This window comes from Oreochromis niloticus, linkage group LG20 (assembly GCF_001858045.2).
Source record: "Oreochromis niloticus isolate F11D_XX linkage group LG20, O_niloticus_UMD_NMBU, whole genome shotgun sequence".
NCBI lineage: Eukaryota > Metazoa > Chordata > Actinopteri > Cichliformes > Cichlidae > Oreochromis > Oreochromis niloticus.
Window position 1 is genome coordinate 22,073,987 of NC_031984.2, and position 18,116 is coordinate 22,092,102.

At 39.9% G+C, this 18,116-nt stretch overlaps 4 protein-coding genes across 9 annotated transcripts in view; 3 read left to right on the forward strand and 1 right to left on the reverse strand.

Moving 5' to 3' along the window:
• Positions 1-3,292, forward strand: part of clstn1 (calsyntenin 1) — a 37,758-nt gene extending 34,466 nt beyond the window's left edge. For all 4 annotated transcript variants that reach the window (XM_005478202.4, XM_005478204.4, XM_003444805.5 and 1 more), the window contains one exon: positions 5-3,292. In XM_005478202.4, the coding sequence (XP_005478259.1) occupies positions 5-199 (195 nt within the window). In that variant the 3' untranslated portion in view covers positions 200-3,292. The remainder of the gene's footprint in view (positions 1-4) is intronic.
• A 954-nt stretch (positions 3,293-4,246) lies between these two features.
• Positions 4,247-7,865, reverse strand: lzic (leucine zipper and CTNNBIP1 domain containing). 2 transcript variants are annotated; one of them, XM_003444804.2, is made up of 7 exons: positions 7,659-7,865; positions 7,249-7,491; positions 6,941-7,076; positions 6,718-6,816; positions 5,609-5,704; positions 5,368-5,449; positions 4,247-5,285 (listed from the first exon to the last, which is right to left on the reverse strand). In XM_003444804.2, the coding sequence occupies exons 2-7, from the start codon at positions 7,347-7,349 to the stop codon at positions 5,230-5,232; spliced, it is 570 nt and encodes a 189-aa protein (XP_003444852.1). In that variant the 5' UTR covers positions 7,350-7,491; positions 7,659-7,865; the 3' UTR covers positions 4,247-5,229. The 2 variants fall into 2 exon arrangements, with proteins under 2 accessions (XP_003444852.1, XP_005478264.1); XM_005478207.4 differs by having other exon boundaries at positions 7,249-7,390; positions 7,659-7,845.
• Positions 7,822-14,282, forward strand: nmnat1 (nicotinamide nucleotide adenylyltransferase 1). Of its 2 annotated transcripts, none has more exons than XM_003444802.4 (5): positions 7,822-7,958; positions 8,360-8,488; positions 9,676-9,859; positions 10,943-11,049; positions 13,365-14,282. In XM_003444802.4, the coding sequence occupies exons 2-5, from the start codon at positions 8,374-8,376 to the stop codon at positions 13,763-13,765; spliced, it is 807 nt and encodes a 268-aa protein (XP_003444850.1). In that variant the 5' UTR covers positions 7,822-7,958; positions 8,360-8,373; the 3' UTR covers positions 13,766-14,282. The 2 variants fall into 2 exon arrangements, with proteins under 2 accessions (XP_003444850.1, XP_003444849.1); XM_003444801.5 differs by having other exon boundaries at positions 7,895-7,980.
• Positions 14,283-15,913: 1,631 nt separating this feature from the next.
• rbp7a (retinol binding protein 7a, cellular) lies at positions 15,914-17,450 on the forward strand. Its single transcript, XM_003444803.5, has 4 exons — positions 15,914-16,150; positions 16,318-16,496; positions 16,637-16,738; positions 16,869-17,450. The coding sequence occupies exons 1-4, from the start codon at positions 16,078-16,080 to the stop codon at positions 16,938-16,940; spliced, it is 426 nt and encodes a 141-aa protein (XP_003444851.1). The 5' UTR covers positions 15,914-16,077; the 3' UTR covers positions 16,941-17,450.
• The last annotated feature ends 666 nt before the right edge of the window (positions 17,451-18,116 follow it).

Below are 18,116 nucleotides of genomic sequence, written 5' to 3' on the forward strand. Positions count from 1 at the left end.
GCAGACATACGAGGACCAGCACAGCAGCGAGGAGGAGGAAGAAGAGGAGGAGGAGAGCGAGGACGGCGAGGAAGAAGATGACATCACGAGCGCTGAGTCAGAGAGCAGCGAAGACGAGGAGGGCGGCGAGCCGGAGGACCAGCAGGGGGCCAGCAGACAGCAGCAGCTGGAGTGGGACGACTCCACCCTCACCTACTAAACACACACAAGACACCCAAACAAGAGCTCCCGACACACACATCAGAAACTCACTCATACTCCCTCCCTCACACACACACACACACACACACACACACTCTCTCTCACACACGCAGCACTCCCTGCAGTTTCATGTCTAGGAGCCATGATGTAAAAACTTAACAAAAATAAAATAAAAAAAATCAAGAAAAGGAGAAACATAAAGTCCCTTCAGCGTATATATGGTCAAGGTTTTCCTGTTGTTATCTTAGTGGTGGTACTCAGTGTAGTGTAGTCATCACCAGATTGCTGACTTTTTTTTTTATTTATTATATTTTAATTCCCAGGAAAACCTGGCTTACATTGGAACTGTGTGAGGAAGCCAACCCTGCACTTTTTTTGTTTTCTCTCAGATGTACGTATGGCTTTGAAGAGCAGAGTAATCGCTTCTCCTGATGTATATTCTTTGCTAATGCTTGTAGATTTATTCGCTAATCTCACAACTAGCTCCGACTTGGGTTTTCTTGACTTGTAGTCCACAGTGAATCGAAAATGATGCTTTTAACAAGTAGACTGCATTTTCCTCTTCCATTTCTTTTTGTTTTTCTTTTTAGTGCATGGAGAAATTTTGGGGAAGTCATGTGTAGAGAAATAAATTGCTTTTTAAAGATTTTTGTAAATATAATGAAACCATGTAATTAGTCAATGTGTTAGTGAAGACCTAATCAATGGGGTCCAATATCTACGATTATGTAATGTAGACTATTTGTGTCACACAGGCTGTCGCAGCATGCCGCTGAATTTCTGCAAAAGCTGTTCCATCACGCTTGTACAAAATGTCTCGCTTCATGATGCGAAACCGAGGACTGTTCAGCGGAGGTTTCCATGACAAAAAGGTCTCCATTTCGTCCCTTTTCTTTAATCTTTTGCGAGGAGTAAAGTAGTTTCTTTTGCTTTCTCGTAGGCAGAGGACTTAGTTGACGGTTTCAGCTTCACATGATGCTTTTGCTTCGCTTGCACGCGTTGCAACGCTCTACTCCTGGCTTTAGTGTTATTTCATTCCCAGCAGATCTCACTGATGTACACTACAGAGGGAATCTTCTTTCAGTTTCAGAAAATGTCATGTGGAATCACAAACATCGGCTCAGCAGTGCCGTTCGTGGTGAAAATAAGGGTACTAAAATGTCCTCAGCAGCTTTAAAACCTTTGTCCCTGTCCCTGGTGTGGTTCAAGGAGAAACCCTTTCAAGCTACTGAAAGAAAATGTTTATGAGCTTTAGTGGAGACTGGCTGAATCGTTGAATTTCTGGCAGTGTTTTTTTTTTCTTTTTCTTTTCATGGCACGGCTATTTTACCTAAAATAATAATACATAGCCTGTATGAGGTACATTTTTAAACTGTCTACTTATTGCTGAAGCATCGTCGTCTTTGTTGGCTGCGATGCTTACTGCAGGAAAACACTTTAAAAATGAATCTTCTTTGAATCTTAAAGTGAGATATTTTTTTGCAGTAGACCACTAGATTTTATTGTACATGAAACTGTACTGTAGAGTTGTTCAAAGATATTTGTTTACATTTGGTAAACTTATTTTCCTTCGGGTATTAGTATGAAGCTTACGATTGGGAAAGGGTGTCCAACCTCTTGTCTCCTCTCAGACACTGTTGTCCATAACTGTTGTATATAATCTTTCATCAGACCAGATAAAAACGTGCCGTCACACTGAACGATTTTAGTGTTCGTCTTTTTTGGGGGGGGGGGTACAGAGTAAAATATAAGCGTTTCCCAAACCTGCATTTATTACGACCATGTTTGGGGCATTGGATTGTGCAGAAAATGGCATTATCAGGATTGGAAAAGTCTTTGCGTGCAAATCTGTTTTCAGAGGCCAAAATTGATTTAAAAACACCTTCAATGCTTATTATTGTTGTTGTAAAAAGTTTCCAGGCTACTTTTGTTTTCAGCTCAGTGAATCCATTTGATTTATTTTATTTTTATTTTTAATAGGTGTGTATTTGAAACGTAGTGAACAGTCTCCCTTCCACGATGACTTTGGCTTGTTTTAAAAAACTAAAAAACTAAAAAAAAAATTAAAAAGGGGGGCGCCAGGTCTGAGCCGGCTGAGATGGGAGTGCCTTTTGCCGATCATAGCGTAATTAGCTGGTCTAACAAACACACTTATCCGTGCTCTTTTGTTTTTTTAATGCTAGATTTCTTTCGTAGCTGGGGAGACGTTTTCTCTCAGTTTGTCGCGATAATAGGCCGACGCTAGTTTTATTACAGGTGAAAACATTTTACATAGATGTCACGTGTCCTTGTTGATGTGTAGAGGAAGTAGATCCACATTGTATCTTCTATAGATATTGTACTTAAAAATCATATTGACGGAATCCACCTTTAAAAGATGTACATTATGAAATTGCTTTGGCAGCATACAGCGGGTATACTGGCCTATTTGTGTATAGTGGAAGGTGAGTTTTTTTTTTTCTTCTTCCTTTTTGAACAGTGTCCTGTTGCTTGAGCTGTTGAGAAACAATTTTATTAATTTTTTTGAGGGCAGCATGAAATTTCACAAGAGTATATATGCCTGTCAGTGCCGCAATTCTCACGGTTTCATTGTGTCAAACACTTCATGTCCACATTTCAGCTACAGTTGAAAGGTTAACTAGCATCTCGTTTTTCGGGTTGTGTGCTTTCTGGTGCGCCCCCAATGAATGTCACTGCCTAACAATCTGAAATGCAGCCATACTGTAACAACACCAAGACGGAGTAAGGAAGGAAGGATGGGTAGGTGGGTGGGGGGTATATTGACTTTGCATGAACCACAAGTGTGTGTACGCTCCATGTGGGCCTATGAGACCGGAGTGAGAAAGGAGACGTGATACACTACTGATTCTCAGATTGTCTGTTTCACACATCCATGACACTCCAGAAATGTTTTTTTTCTTTGTTTTAAAATCTGCTCAAAATGGGACGGTGACGGTGTTTTCAGCGTGGTTGGATGTTTCCTTTGTGCTTGTTGGAGCTGCTCTCTTTTCTACCAGTTGAAAGGCAAATGTAGTGAAGTTGATGCTTGCTCGTAAACAAAATAAAGGATGACGAGATGGGGTATAACTTACGTCTGCTCTTGTTTTCCTTCATTGTATTCTCTAGTGTAAACGTGGTTCTATTGCACAGCATGGGAACACACCCTGGGTGGTGCTGTGGAAAGTCTGTTTTTAAATATTGAGCATTGTTGCCCTCTGGTGGTGAAACTGAGATCTGCTACAGCTCCACGATAAACTATAGAGCTGGTGGATTTATTATCATTTTCAACTCCATGCTTTTATTTTTGCGTTCTACCAGGGCTGCTTTGCATGATTCACATTTCAAACTGTGTATAGTAGAACCACCAGTAATACCAGTAAGGCCTTAATACTTGGGTATATTTCTCAGTTCCCTTTCTTAGAATTGGCTGCCCCTCAAAAACGGGTTTGAACAGCAGGTGGGTGGGCCTCCTGTGCTGAGAGCATATTTATGATACCCACTCTCAGTGACATCATACAGAGCCAAGATTTGAAAAATGTCTGAAGTGAACCTTGAGAGCAGTTTGAAGCCAAATCTTTAGGCACTCCGGGACGACTTGAATGTTTGCCGATCTCATTATTTCAGACTTTGGCCGTGTTTAAAATGAGCAGCCATGACTGTAACAGTGAACACACTGATGAGATACTTTATTAGACTTAACCTGCTAGTATCAAGTTGGACCCTCCTTGCCTTCAGAACTACCTTAATTCTTTGTGGCAAAGATTCAAGACGGATACACGGTGGTCATAAAGTGATGGACATGGCCTGCAGTAATACTCAGGTAAGCTGTGGTGTTTATTCGATGCCCAAAATGTTTGAAGACAACAACCATGACACTTTCAAAGTCACTTTAAATCTGCATTTTGGTACTCTGTTTGACCATGCCAACATGCATTAAGTTGCTGCAATGTGATTGGCTGATAAAATATTAATGCTGATGAGCAGCTGAACAGGTGTACATAGTGGCAGGTGAGTGTACATGGCGGGAAATAAAACACGAAGCCTGTTGTTAGTTTTCTTTTTACTCACATTAAAAGTAGCAAGAATATCAAGATTAATGCTGTAAACATTGTGACATTCACTTCTACACAGACTCTGATGCGAGTTTAAAAACTATCAAACTTCATCACTGTCAATATGAAACTACAGTCATCAGTTTGAATTACATGATAATAAATGCATAGAGGACTCATTAAAATAATGGAAACACCCAAGTGACACTGAATAGTGGTAAAGCCTCTCAATTCATTACTTCATCCTGTAAAATCTTTGTATTTTCTCTGTATTTTCTCCATGAACAGACTGAAGACCCACACTATTAATAAAACTTTATGATTCTCATATTCTTGGACGACGGCTGCTCTAATCCACCCTGCAGACTCAGCACATTTCAACTAAACTGGTCAAAGACTCGTCAAGTTTTACTAAAGATATCATCAGACTCTACATCCCATCGGCACACAAGTGGTTTACAAATGTATTCATATATAAATGCAATTGTAAATTGGTTATAGTGTACATATTAATCGAGGCAGATCCGATCATCTGAAGCGCTGTAGTTCTGACACATGCAGTGTTTCTATTATTTTATCCAGAGTCCTGCAGACGGCACAGTTCTAGCTGAAATAAAACTACACCCTGAAGGAAATCAGCATCATAAAAACAGCACTGTTGAATGTTGAATATTGAAATTTTGGAATAAAGAATCACTGCACAAACCACAAGATCATAATAACAAACTGTCTGCGCCGTCCTCTACATTCACGCGCCTTTTAACAAATCACACGCTCGTACCTAAAATACATTTTTACACTTTATCTGGACGATTAAAAGACATTTACAAAGATTGACGTGTACATATAAAACAATACTGTTAAAAAGTGTCAGCGTCTGCAGTAGCACTTAAAAGCGCACTGATTGTTTAGAAAATCCATAATTGGATGGCACATTTTTGTCTTAGTTAAAAACACACTTTTTTTTGCAGAACTGCTATGACTTTGTTTTCACACCAGAGCTAGCTAAAGCCATTATTTTGTCTTCAGACCCTGAAAAAAGGAAGGCAAAATGAGGTCAACAGAAATATGTGAGAAAATATCTGTCTTGTAGTAAAATCACCTTTATGCTCACCTTGGTTTGCAGTCACTTTTTCAAACTGGCTCAGGGTCGCTGTGGCGTTTTCAGTGAGGAAAGTCTCGTCTTCTGGGGTGAGCTGTCACGTAATTACAACATGAGTGAAAGGAAACATTTGAGGCATTTCGAGGCAGCTAGTGAGGGCTGCATGACTGAAATGAATCAGTTCAGACTTTACGTGGCACAAGCCGCTGAATCATCCTAGACTCTAATCATGTGTGCTCTGAGTGCTCCTCACCTTCTCCCCCAGTTTTCTCAAGGCAGTGAGGATTTCCATTTTCTGCTGCGTGTACACGTCCCGTGACAGTTTTCCCACCATCACATCGCGGTCCATCTGCACAGTACGTCACACACCGGTTGGGAAATTGTCAGGCAAATGAATCTCCACATAAACACTGAGGTGTGACTGAACTCTGCTGTTGTGGTCAGAAATTTGCGTACAATCGTGGCAATTTGGGGCTTTTGATAATTTCTTTGAACTGTTCTTCCAGAGTGAAACAATTTCACAGCAAACATCTTTCATGATATTAAAAAAGAAGAATTTTAAAACAACGTTGAATTTTTGGGGGATTTCCTCCAATCCACACAGGCTGAAAATAATAGGCTCAAATATAGACATACGCTCACTTAAATCTTTTAATAAGTGGCGCTAAAGGTTCTACATGTCTTTTAACTTGAAAAAATTAAGTTCTACTAACTAAGCTGTTTTGCTGCCAGTGTCACTGGTACACTGTGCAAAGTGGATGAAATAATGAAGGATGAGGAATACCTCAATTCTTCAACTTCACCTCAAATGAACACAACACATGATCAGAACAATGATCCCAAATACACATCAGAACTGGTTTCAGTTTGGATAAAACAGGCTAACATTAAGCTTTTGGAATGACCTTCCCAAAGCCCCGACTCCATCCTTGTTGAAAATGTATGGACTGCGTTTAAAAGTCGTGTCTGCGCCAGGAAACCAACCAATTTAACTGGATTCTGCCAACACTGCCAAGAAGATCGGTTAAATATCCAGCAAGAAGTATGCCAGAAGATTGTTGATGTTATCCAAAAGTGGGGATGACAATTTAACCAAATATTAGTGGGGGTGTATGTTTATGTTTGAGCCTGTATGGTTTAGAGAAAATCCAAATTAAATTCAATCTTGTGCACACAATTCATGTTTTTTCAAGTCATTAAAGATAAAAAAGAAGTAATATAGAAAGTAAAAATGAAACATCAAAGAAATCATTAAATGCCCAAAATTAACATGATATTCATCCACATGGGTGGGTGTGTAAACTTCTTACCACACTCTGTGTGTGTGTGTGTATTATACAATATAAATTTGACATTGCAAACCTCTGCCAGTCTGCTTCTCAGCTGTCCTGGCTGCTTCTTAGCAAAAAGTCGTATCACCTCCGGGGTTTTGAAGGCTTGGCTGATGGCAGCTTGGATCGCCTGATGAAGACAGAAACATCTGAACGTTCTGATATTTTACTAATCATCAGTTTTCTTAATCAATGTGCTATAACATATTTAATGCACTCCTAATACACAGTAGTAGCACATTAATTGTCCATACCAGTTGCATCCCACTGAGTTCATCCACAAGTGTCATATCTCCTGACATTATTTTCTTTAAGGAGTCATTGAATTCACCCAGCTGCTCCAAAGTTTCCTTCTTTGTCTCTTCGTACTCTTCCTCATCCAGATCTTCTCTGGAATAAACAAATGAAGGAATGAAAACCGAGACACAACAGAAGAATAGAGAAGCATTTATTTACCCACTGTTTTTATTCTCTCTGTTATCCTTCAGGTACTGCATGCCAGATTTTCATATACAAAAAGCACACAGGAGGAGTTTATTGTTTTTCTTTTTCTGTACTACACCTGCATTCCTCCAGGTCCTGAAGCTGCTGCATTAGTCTGTCAAGTTGTTCCTCCATATTCTGCTTCAATTTTCCAGTTTCTGATTTCCCTCGAGAGGCCATCTTCAGTTAAAATCCTATTTTTTCTACGGGAACTGGGAGAACTGGCACCAAACAACAGATCACGTTAGGTTTTGTTGCTGAGGTACTTCACAGATAACTCAAAGATGACCTAACGTGCTATTTCCACTCGATGAGTGCAGAGCTGTTGGAGTCAGTGGAAAAATACATAACATTTTATCAGATCTAACAGTCTCTTTGGCGACTACACTGACAGGATAAATTTATCTGTGTGTTGGAAGTTCATGCAAACAGTCCAAGTTGTTTTGTTAGCTAAACAGCTAGAGTGCATGCTAAAAGAAAACACCTTACCGGGACTTTCTTTGTAAACAGCTGCAAATCAGCCTTAGTAGAATGTTAGCATTTGCTGAAGAGTTTGTCGTAAAGAAGGTGGCCGTACTAGAGGAAAATTTAAAAATTACTTAAAAACACGGCTATAATACGTTTACTATTAGTCGAGACGTTTGGGATTTGGGGAATTTGTGATTGTGAACGCAGCACCACCAGAGCGGGTGCGGTTCACCTCTTCCTGGTCTATTGTGTCCAATCAGATTAGGGGATCTTACAGCGTAGTCCGTGACGTCAAAACAGGAAGCGGGTGAAACACAAATGGTATCTGTGGCCGTTTCTCTTGGTACTACAATATTTGACATTATATTAAAAACGCATAATTTGTTTTTGAGTTAAGCACCGAGTTCATGCTTTGTCTGTTTAAGGGTCCTGTACGTGAATCTTTGATGGAAAAGGAGCTGTGTGCTCAATAGATAAGCTAAAGTTAGCTACTTGTTATAGTCGAATGCTAACGTTTAACGAAGATAAAGCGTCAAGCTTTAGTTTTCTTTACATTTGTAGTTAATTAGTTAATGAAGCTCACAGACTCTAACTTTAAACGAGGTTAAACTACTCTCTTGATACAAATATACCGTTTCCTCCCCCCCACAAAGCGATTCTTGACATGTGATCAGCCAAGTTTAATTTGTCTTCGTTTCTTCTCCTTGTTTGTGCAAACCCAGGTCCAGTATGAGCCATGGAGGGTCACAGTATAACCAAAGTGGTCCTGCTGGCCTGCGGGTCCTTCAACCCCATCACCAACATGCACATGAGGATGTTTGAACTGGCTCGAGATCACCTGGAAGACACAGGTTGAGTTACATGACAATTGGGTCTTTTATTGCGATGCATCTCCACCTTTATCAGTTATTCATTAATTTTTTCCCAAGTTTTGTGAACACCACAGATTTAATTCAGTTACCCTCCATGCTCTTCAACTGAGTTATTCTAAAGGCTAAAGTCTCAAATATTATCATCATGATTTAGTTAGTTAGATTTAGTTAGTTCTCTCTGGGTACTCCAGCTTTCTCCCTCAGTCACCCGACGTGGAGACATGCATGGGGTGATTCTAAAATTACTGTAGGTGTAAATGTGAGCATGAAGGGTTCTCAGTTTCTATATGTTAGCCCTGCAACAGACTGGCAATCTACCCAGGATGTACCCTCTTGCTTTATGACAGCAGGGATAAGCATCCAACCCCCAGCAATCCTGAAATGGATAAACAGAGGAAGATGGATGGACAGGCAAAAATTAAGTGAAATGGGTAGCTTTGTCTTAAAAAGGGATTGTGAATCAGTACATTGGAGAGACAAGTGTTTTGGATAAAATTGTTATACCTATAGTCTAGTTCAAGAAGGGATTATGCTTTTGTAAATTGATTAATATGACACTACAGAAAAGCTGGCAGTATTTTAATATTGCATTATTAATAGACACTATTAGGTTGTGCCTCATGTTTCATTTGGGAGTTTTATGCCAGATGCCCTTCCTGACCCAACCCCAACCCCCAACTTCTCTCCAGCTGGAATCACTTTGCATTTCACCACATATTTTGATTTGGCAGATCTTTACACTGGATGCCTTTGTGTCTCCTCCTGGGATCAAACCAGGGATCTTTTTGTTTGTTAGGCTAATGTGTAAACCACTACACTATCGAGCTACAACCAATTATTTATTCAGTAAATGCTGGTTTCTTTGATTCTGGATTCTGTTCTGCTCAGACAGTTTCCCATGTGTCATTTCTTGTCTACTCTACTGTTCTGTCCAATAAAGTCTAATAATTCATCTCAAAAATTAAAAGAAAATACATTATGCAGGAAAAACTGAACTTATTTCAAATACTATGCAAATTTTACACTTATTATTATATTTTGCAAACTTGTAATGACCTTTGTATATGTTTGTAGGAAAAGTACTAGTAATAACTAGTAATAATTGGGGTCAAATATAATATTTTACCTGACCAGTACTTAAACACATGTCTTCTTTTGTGCGTAAGGTCAGTATAAGGTGGTGAGAGGAATCATCTCTCCAGTGGGTGATGCATATAAGAAAAAGGGCTTGATTGAAGCCTGCCACCGTCTGGAGATGACCCGATTGGCTACCGAAAGCTCAGACTGGGTTATGGTGGATTCCTGGGAGAGTTTGCAGCCAGAGTGGGTGGAAACAGCTAAAGTAGTTCGGTGAGTTGGCATTTCTTGCGTCTGAGTGCTGGGAGTGCTTTTGTGTGGTGTATGTGGTTTGTCTTGAGACAAAAACTGTGTGACACTACCTGTGACCTTTACTGTTTTGTTATCTGTTGTTTTCTGATTCACCTTTATTACTGACTCACCCCAAGCTGCGCACTTCTTTCTCTATTATCTTAACATTATCACTGCAAGTAATAAACCTATTAAAATACTGATTTCCTAAACCTAAAGCATCTTTAAATGACATGTGATGTAGATAATTACTGGGAACCTTAATGGTAATTGATTTATGAATTCTTTAGATTTGGTTTGTGTGTGTGTGTGTTGCATCATGTAGTATGAACTATTTTTACACACAAAGCGTCAAACTCCCTGCAGTTACACTGGCTCACACACTGCTGAATGATAGACTCTGTATTTTTCAACACATGTCTTGAAACTTTTTATCCTTTTCTAGATAAATTAATTCTTAAAGTAACAAAATCCATTATGGAGGTTTGATTTAAACCTTAGGGATTAAAATTAAACTTGTGCAGGCTTAATTAGATATTAGATAATTAACATCATTATGCCTCACATAAATGAAATCATTATTTAGAATCTTTGTCATCTGTTTTCTCGTGGCAACAGGAAAAGGAAGAAATGCAAGTCAGGAAATGTGAGAGCCTTTACTGGTATGATACTTGATACATGTTATGATTTGCTGAATACTTCCCAGAACTTTGCAGGTGCAGTTCAAACAAGATAGAATCAGACAAAGTCAATCAAAATTCCATAATTATTTAAGGTGAAGGCTGAAATTATTAAATGCTGATGGTGTAAAGAATCTGAAATAGTATCCCAACTGCAGCCTCACAGACCTGAAGAAAAAACCCCCCATAAAAGGCACAAAAGCAGTTTAATAATAAGATCAAATGCGTTTAGCATAATGAGAATTGGATTTTGGAGCACTCATTTGCTGACTGACAACTACCAATAGTAGCCTTTTTCCACTTTATAGCAAACTGTAAATACAGTACACACTCAGCGTGGTTTTTGCTTGATAAAAATCTTTGATTTCAATTTGTAAATTTACAGGCATCACTATGAGGAGCTTCTTGCAGCAGAGCAGAACATCGATGATGTGGACACGATCAAGTATGCAAAAAAGAGGCGCATAGAAGAGAATTATCACAAACATAGAGGTAAGTCATGCCCTACATTTACCTCCCTGTCATTGTCTGTAACTTTTCTTGTCCATCAAACGAGCCATGCAACAAACGTAGTTGTCAGGATTTTCCTGTTTGCAGCTTAACTGACAAGAGAATGGGTTTAGGGTGTGGATACACAGGTGTGGTGTTAACAGCACGAGCTGAGCCTCCGGGGGATGGAAGGGAAAAATATGCATTACGGAAGCACTTGAATTTTTGCTGAAGGTGCATTGTAAAAGCTGGCATGTTGAAGTGCATACTATGCTTTGCATTTAAGTTCTACTAGCATCGCTTGACCCTGTAAAGCTTGAACCATGAAGTATAATTGCCAGAAAATTCTGAGAAAAGGTTTATGAAATATCAATTTTATCAGTTTGCATATATGAGTTATATGTGAGCTACAGTTGGCATTTTTGTGCAATGTATTACTTAAATATTTACTGTCCAATTTATTCAGGAAAAAAAAGGAAAACAGAAGATGCAGAGGTCACAAAAACTCACGTATCAAATATGTTACACTTGGTGTTTCAGGGTAAAGATGTCAGCAGTTCAGTTTAAAACCAGTGCAGCAGAACCGGATATCTTCTTCTTTATTTCATGAATCACTCTCTTTCCTCATCAAAATTTCAACCCTGCAACGATCTGCAATGCAACATGACCACTGACAATTCATTAGGACATTTGGGTGTGTTCTTATTCGCAGCTAATGTAGGCGAGTTCCAGTAAGCGCACTTCTTTGTTATTCCACACCGTCAAACTCAGCTGATGCAGAAGCTGAAATACATAGAATTTGATTTTATGTGTGACATTTCAGGGAATTCCTACAACAGTAACGTATGCACTGTTCTGCCCCATGACCTGTGAACAGATAGTGAATACACTGTGGTCCAAACTTGAAGAAGACCCCAATTCTTCCATTCTTTAAATTGAAATTCAAGCAGCTCAAGTCCAGTGATTAATTTGAAATGGCATAAAGGTAAGTAGTGAACTGTCAGAGATTTAAAGAATATTGTAATATTACCTAAAACTAAAAAATACATATTTCAGAAATATACAACAGCCTTTTTTAGAGAACAGGAAATGGATTAAGAACTTAAACCTGTTCCGTAGCAAAGGCGGTTGATCGAGCTTTGACAGTTGGTCCTACCAGCCTACTTTTGTACACTATTGAACAAGAAAAAACACGTTGAGTGTGACATCAACTTGTAAATATGAGGAGGAAGCGTGATGGTCTCGGGATGTTGGTGACATGTACAGATTTAGAGGCACCTTGAACCAAAATGGTTCTGCATCGCCATGCAGTACCCTCTGGTATGCACCTAGTTGGTCAGGGGTTCATCCTACACCAAGATAAAAACCCAAAACATAAGTCCAAGCTGTGCCAGAACTACAGTAGGAAAAAGGAACAAGAATGGAATGACCAGCACACTCTCCATCCTAAAAGTGCCACGCATTTATGGGAACTTCTGCAACACAGCTGGGAAAAACTTCCATCCATCCATTTTCTTCTCCTTATCCATGGCACGGTCGTGGGCGCAGTAGCCTAAGCAAGGACGCCCAGACCTCCCTCTCTCCAGCCACCTCCTCCAGCTTATCCCGAGGAACACAGAGGCATTTCTAGGCCAACCGAGAGATCTAATGTCTCCAGCAGGTCCTAGGTCTGCCCCTGGGCCTCATTCTGGTGGGACGTGCCCGAAACACCTCAACCAGGAGTTGCCCAGTAGGCATCCTTGCCAGATGCTTGAACCACCTCAACTGACTTCTTTCGATGTGGAGGAGTAATGACTCTACTCTGAGCCATTCTCAGATGGCTGAACTCTTCATCCTATCTCTAAGAGAGAGGCCAGCCACCCTTTGGAGGAAGCTCATTTTCGCCGCTTGTATCCGTGATCTCATTCTTTCAGTCACAACCCAGAGCTCGTGACCATAGTAGAGGACAGGGACGTCGATTAACTGGTAAATCGAAAGCTTCACTTTCATGCGGAGGGATGGATGGATAGATGACATTGTAGAGATAATGCCATGAGTGTATTTAGCTGTTCTCTCTGCCAAAGGTGACTACTTTGATGATTCAAAAGTTTAGATTACATTTTGAATATAAATGGATTCTATGGTTTCCTTTTTAACTTTATCTTTCTATGCTTTAATCTCAGAGTACAATGAGATATTGAACTGCTTGAATTTCAATAAAAAACTGGAAGAATTGAGGTGTTCTAAAATTTTTGACCTGAAGCATATGCACAGTGTGGATTAGTTGACTCTTGTGTTGTGCTGACAGAAAAACGGTTAACTTGTCTCTCTGTGCTCAGATGGCCTTCAGCTGATGTTGCTGTGCGGGGCTGACGTCCTCGAGTCTTTTGGGATTCCCAACATGTGGAAGCAGGAGGATATCGCCGAGATCGTAGGCCGCCACGGTTTGGTTTGCATCACCCGCAGCAACAGCGATCCATATAAGTTCATCCACCAGTCAGACTTGCTGTGGAAGTATCGCAAGAACATCCATATCGTCCGCGAATGGGTGACTAACGACATCTCAGCCACTCATGTGCGGCGGTCGCTGCGGCGCGGCCAGAGCGTCAGATACCTGCTTCCAGACAGCGTCATTCACTACATCAAAGAGCACGACCTATACAGCTCTGAGAGCGAGCAGAAAAACGCAGATGTGGTTCTAGCGCCTCTCCAGAGGTACACGGGTGCTTCCTCAAGTTGAGGAAATTTGACTGTGAATTTAAAACAAAACACAAATTCACGTAATTCATGCTTCCGACAGTGCCTGCACTAAACAGGGGTCTTTTCTAAGAATGGGTGTGTTTCAGGTTGTTGAGTGAAGTGATTTAGTAACAGTTTCACTTTGCCAGAACTTTTTGTTTGCGTGTGTGGAAAAATACACAAGATCACAAAATAACCGAGCAGCAGATCATATAGATGAGTGGTCACATAAATGTGTTTCCAGTCAATCAAAGGATTTACATTCAACTGTGAAATGGTGAGCAGATGATGCACAGAGAATTAATTGAATCACACTTGTTTTACCACAGTTATCTTTTCCATGTCTGGCTTCAGCATACGCCTGTTAGTCAACATGTTTTTGTACCTAGAGCTGTATTTTTCCATGCTGTCCCTCAGGCTGTGCGCTTTAAATACCCACTTCTGCAGATCTGATAGTAAAGACATGATTTGTGATATTCTAGAAATAAAGAGATAAAGAAATAAATCTTTGTTTTCCACCTTGTGAGCCGTTCATTGTTGCTTTCATCGCACAGATAAGAATCCTTAAATATCTCCAGTAAAGTCTCAGCTTTGCTTTCATGATGAAAATGATTATCTCGCAGGATCATCCTCACTTTTAGATTTCAGGTGAAATAACAAAACATCAGCCAAATGAAGAGATTTGATTACAGTAATGGGGTTTAAAATTAAAATATAACAGAGAACATCATCATTAGTATCAGAATTGATCATTATTAGTAGTAGCTTTTTAATAATAATAATAATTTTATTATGATTAATTTTGAAAAACATTATTATTTCTACCAATTTACTCTGAGTATGTTTTAGCTAGCATCCCAAACTCCTCTGTGTTTTATTTAAGCAGTTAGTACGTCTGCATTGTGTTTACGCACATTTAGAGTCTTGGCAGGGAAAAAACCCTGACGTGGTTTTCCCATGTCACAAGACAACCCGTCAGAAGAAGCAACAACACCTGAGTATTTGGATAAGTGCCATGTGTTTCATTTATTTTTTTTCCACACTTGGCTTACATCAATCCTTTTCACACTGCATGACAGAGTATGCAACAGTGTCACTATGTTCCTCATTGCACATAAAGGTGTGCCATTTTTACGTAGGCCCTGTTCGTAAGAATCAGTAGCTGTCTGATTCTGTTTATGTCTGAAGCCAGCTTTGAACAACTGGAATATTGAAATCCCTCTCCCTCTACAACTATTATATAAATATAAAACCTTAAATGAGATAAGCATGATTTTTTTTTTTCTTTTAACTGGGAATATGTAGATTATTGAAACTCAGAGCGAGTCCAGTGCCACAGCAAATTCACACATAGTACAAAAACATTACAAAAAAAGATAAAGTGCTAGAAAATGTATGCCTACCAGCTACTACACATCCTAATCACAATTTAAGATTTCTCTAACTGTGCAGTAAAAAGTATAGTGTGCAAATCAGTCGATATAACATTTATAGTCGTGAAAAACAAAGATTTCAACAGGACTGTGCAGCCCTTAGCACACCCCATGATTATTACCTATTATTATTATTATTATTACCTATATATATTAGCTTGTAGAACCACCTTTAGAAACAGTAACTTGGAAGTTACAACTTTCTGTTTGATTTTTCAGTCAAACAGAAAGTGACATGGTTGTGGAGGAACTTTGGTCCACTCTTCTGTGCATGTGCTGCCTTTTTCTTTTTAGAGAGAAGAGGCTTTCTCCTGGTAACGACTCCAACGATTCCAGCAGCTCCTTGCTGCTGCTTACCTTCTTAATTCCTATCGAAGCAATTAGGGTGTACTTAGTTTGTGTACTTAGTCATGTAAAAACTCTTTTCACATGGCTGTATTTACTGCAGTTATGTAAGAGAAATAGAGTGACTGCTTTGCCATCATTGTACAAGTGATTAATTCTGAGTAACTTTTTGTTTTATTAAAAGAAAAGGATAAAAGCCTTTCAGTCTGTCATTCAAATCCAAACATTGCTTCTGGATAACATGCACCACTAGGATTTGAATGCCATAAAGGCGTGATGCCTGGGGCAAATTTTCAAAGCCATGCTTAGACTGAACTGTTGCACCAGTCTGACACGTCTGGCCTCTTCTTTACTCTGGAACAAATCAGTTCACCTCTCTCATCCTCAGGTGACAGGACACACCTGCCTCTGTGTCTCCTGACCTCATATAAACAGCATTTGCCTCAGCCTCTTCTCAGCAGTCTGCACCTGACCGGCTCAGGATCACCTTGCACTTACACGCTTCCCAAAAGAAGGAAAAGTCAAGTTCGTCAACATGCCTGCCAGCCTGAGTGGCAAATGGGAGATGATCAGCAATGTCAACTTTGACGACTACATGATTGTGCTGGGTAAGTCCTTCAAGCGTGTTGTTTCCCTCATGAGAATGTGCATTCACCTCATTCAAAATGCACTTTTGTAGAAAAACACGGCAGCAGGGCTATTTATCATTTAACTGTGCGAGAAATGAGAAAATGAATTTGTGCCTATGGCTCAACCTCTGTTTCCACTTTTCCAGGCATCAGCGCTTCCTTACGAAAAATTGCTACGAAACTTAACTTAAAGAAAACAATTGAGCGGCAGGGGGACCAGTTCATCATCAAAACCACGAGCACTTTCCGAAACTACACGGTCACCTTCAAAGTGGGCCAGGAATTTAATGAGTTTACAAAGGGACTAGACAACAGACACCTGAAGGTAAATGGGAATGGCTAGAGTGTATCATAAATATCATAATTGGAGGGGGTTTTTTAATAGATAATTAATGTACTTTGAATATTATGCATGTTGAAAAACAAGTCGTGATTCACACTTTCGCTTCTCTGTTCCCTTTGCAGTCGCTTGTGAGATGGGAGGGGAACAAACTAATATGTGAACAGACTGGAGAGAAGAAGAACAGGGGATGGACTCACTGGATTGAAGATGACAAGCTTCATCTGGTAAGACTGTGAATTTGGACATTCTACATAATACACAGAATTAAAAAACTATGTATTATTGAACTCATTTTAATCTGTTATATTTAAATAAAATGTAATTATTAAAGCTTTTCTGACCCTTTCTCTTTAGGAGCTATTCTGCGAAGGACAAGTCTGCAAGCAGGTTTATAAGAACGTTTCAAAGACGAGAGAAGAAGAATGAAGAGTTGGAGGAGGATCTTGAGGTGGTCCAGAATTAGAAGGCTTTATGTATTAGATCCAACCCTGACTGAGAATCCACACCGAGAGTTACGACTGGTGTCTTACCCGTCGCTTAAATACTCGGTTCAGGTGGAAACGTCTGTACTCTCGGGGTATGCATTTACACCACTAGATGGTACCGCTGCAATACTTTTGTCAGATGCTGGTCTGTCTGGTCCTGTAGCCTGTCGGTGCGTGCCTCTATCCCAAACCGTCAAAAATGTTTATAGCACCTTTCAGCTGGCTGAAAAAAATGTATTTTTTGTTAAATATTTAGAGCTATGAGAAAAAGGAGACACGGGTGCAGCTTGTGCTCTCCGTCGTGCATTTTGTTCAATGTTTCTGTAAATTTCTGTTCATTCAAGAACACTTATAACCAGTGTAACTGAAGGTTATTCGTAGGATGTTTGGAATACAGTTTTGTTGTATGTAATATGTGAGTAAGAAAAATAAATCTGATGTAAAAGTTGAAGCATTTTTTTTTATTGTGTTCTTAGTAAACTGACAGGTTTTTGTTGTGCCATTAATCACACGTCAGCATCGGATCGACTGGTAAAGTCACCATACCCCGTCGGCTAAATACTGCTGACACACTTCAGTTATAAGTTACACTAATGCATACGATTTGCTGCTTGAGCTCTGTGCGGTGGAAGCTTCAGGTAACAGTAGTTTAGTGCTTCTGCAGCAATAGTGGTAACCAGCATGACTAAAGGACACTGAGCGGATTGTCCCGTGCAGGTCACACTTTGGGGAGAACCCCTCATGTCTCTTTGTAATTTAAAAGAGGTCAATCATCAGCGTGTGCAGCTAGTTTTAAAGCTCAATCCTACTTGATAATTGCACAAATTGCCAGACAAATAGAAATGTGTTGAGGAAATTCTGCGCTCACAGCTGCCCTTCACTGATCCACTTCTGTGCCCAGAGTAAATGTGTCATCTGATTTGACTCTGCAGCACCACCCGTCAGCTACCTATGATCCACTCCCAGGCGCTTCATACACCACTCACACTTTGCCTTAGGTGACCTAAATAGGTCACATGGGGTGGGGCAAGGTCTCATAGTGACTTTACCCTTAACCCCAGGTAATGGTAATGACCCACACCTTTTTTCACACCATCAGGACCACCTCCAAAGGGGA

Coding starts and splice junctions, on each gene's coding strand:
- lzic (XM_003444804.2), bottom strand. CDS start 7,349: ATGGCCTCTCGAGGGAAATCAGAAACTGGAAAATTGAAGCAGAATATG. Junction 5,705..6,717: donor TGAGAAGCAGACTGGCAGAG/GTTTGCAATGTC, acceptor CGTACTGTGCAG/ATGGACCGCGATGTGATGGT. Junction 5,286..5,367: donor AAAAGTGACTGCAAACCAAG/GTGAGCATAAAG, acceptor TCCTTTTTTCAG/GGTCTGAAGACAAAATAATG.
- rbp7a (XM_003444803.5), top strand. CDS start 16,078: ATGCCTGCCAGCCTGAGTGGCAAATGGGAGATGATCAGCAATGTCAAC. Junction 16,151..16,317: donor CGACTACATGATTGTGCTGG/GTAAGTCCTTCA, acceptor CCACTTTTCCAG/GCATCAGCGCTTCCTTACGA. Junction 16,497..16,636: donor TAGACAACAGACACCTGAAG/GTAAATGGGAAT, acceptor TTCCCTTTGCAG/TCGCTTGTGAGATGGGAGGG.
- nmnat1 (XM_003444802.4), top strand. CDS start 8,374: ATGGAGGGTCACAGTATAACCAAAGTGGTCCTGCTGGCCTGCGGGTCC. Junction 9,860..10,942: donor GAAACAGCTAAAGTAGTTCG/GTGAGTTGGCAT, acceptor GTAAATTTACAG/GCATCACTATGAGGAGCTTC. Junction 11,050..13,364: donor GAATTATCACAAACATAGAG/GTAAGTCATGCC, acceptor CTCTGTGCTCAG/ATGGCCTTCAGCTGATGTTG.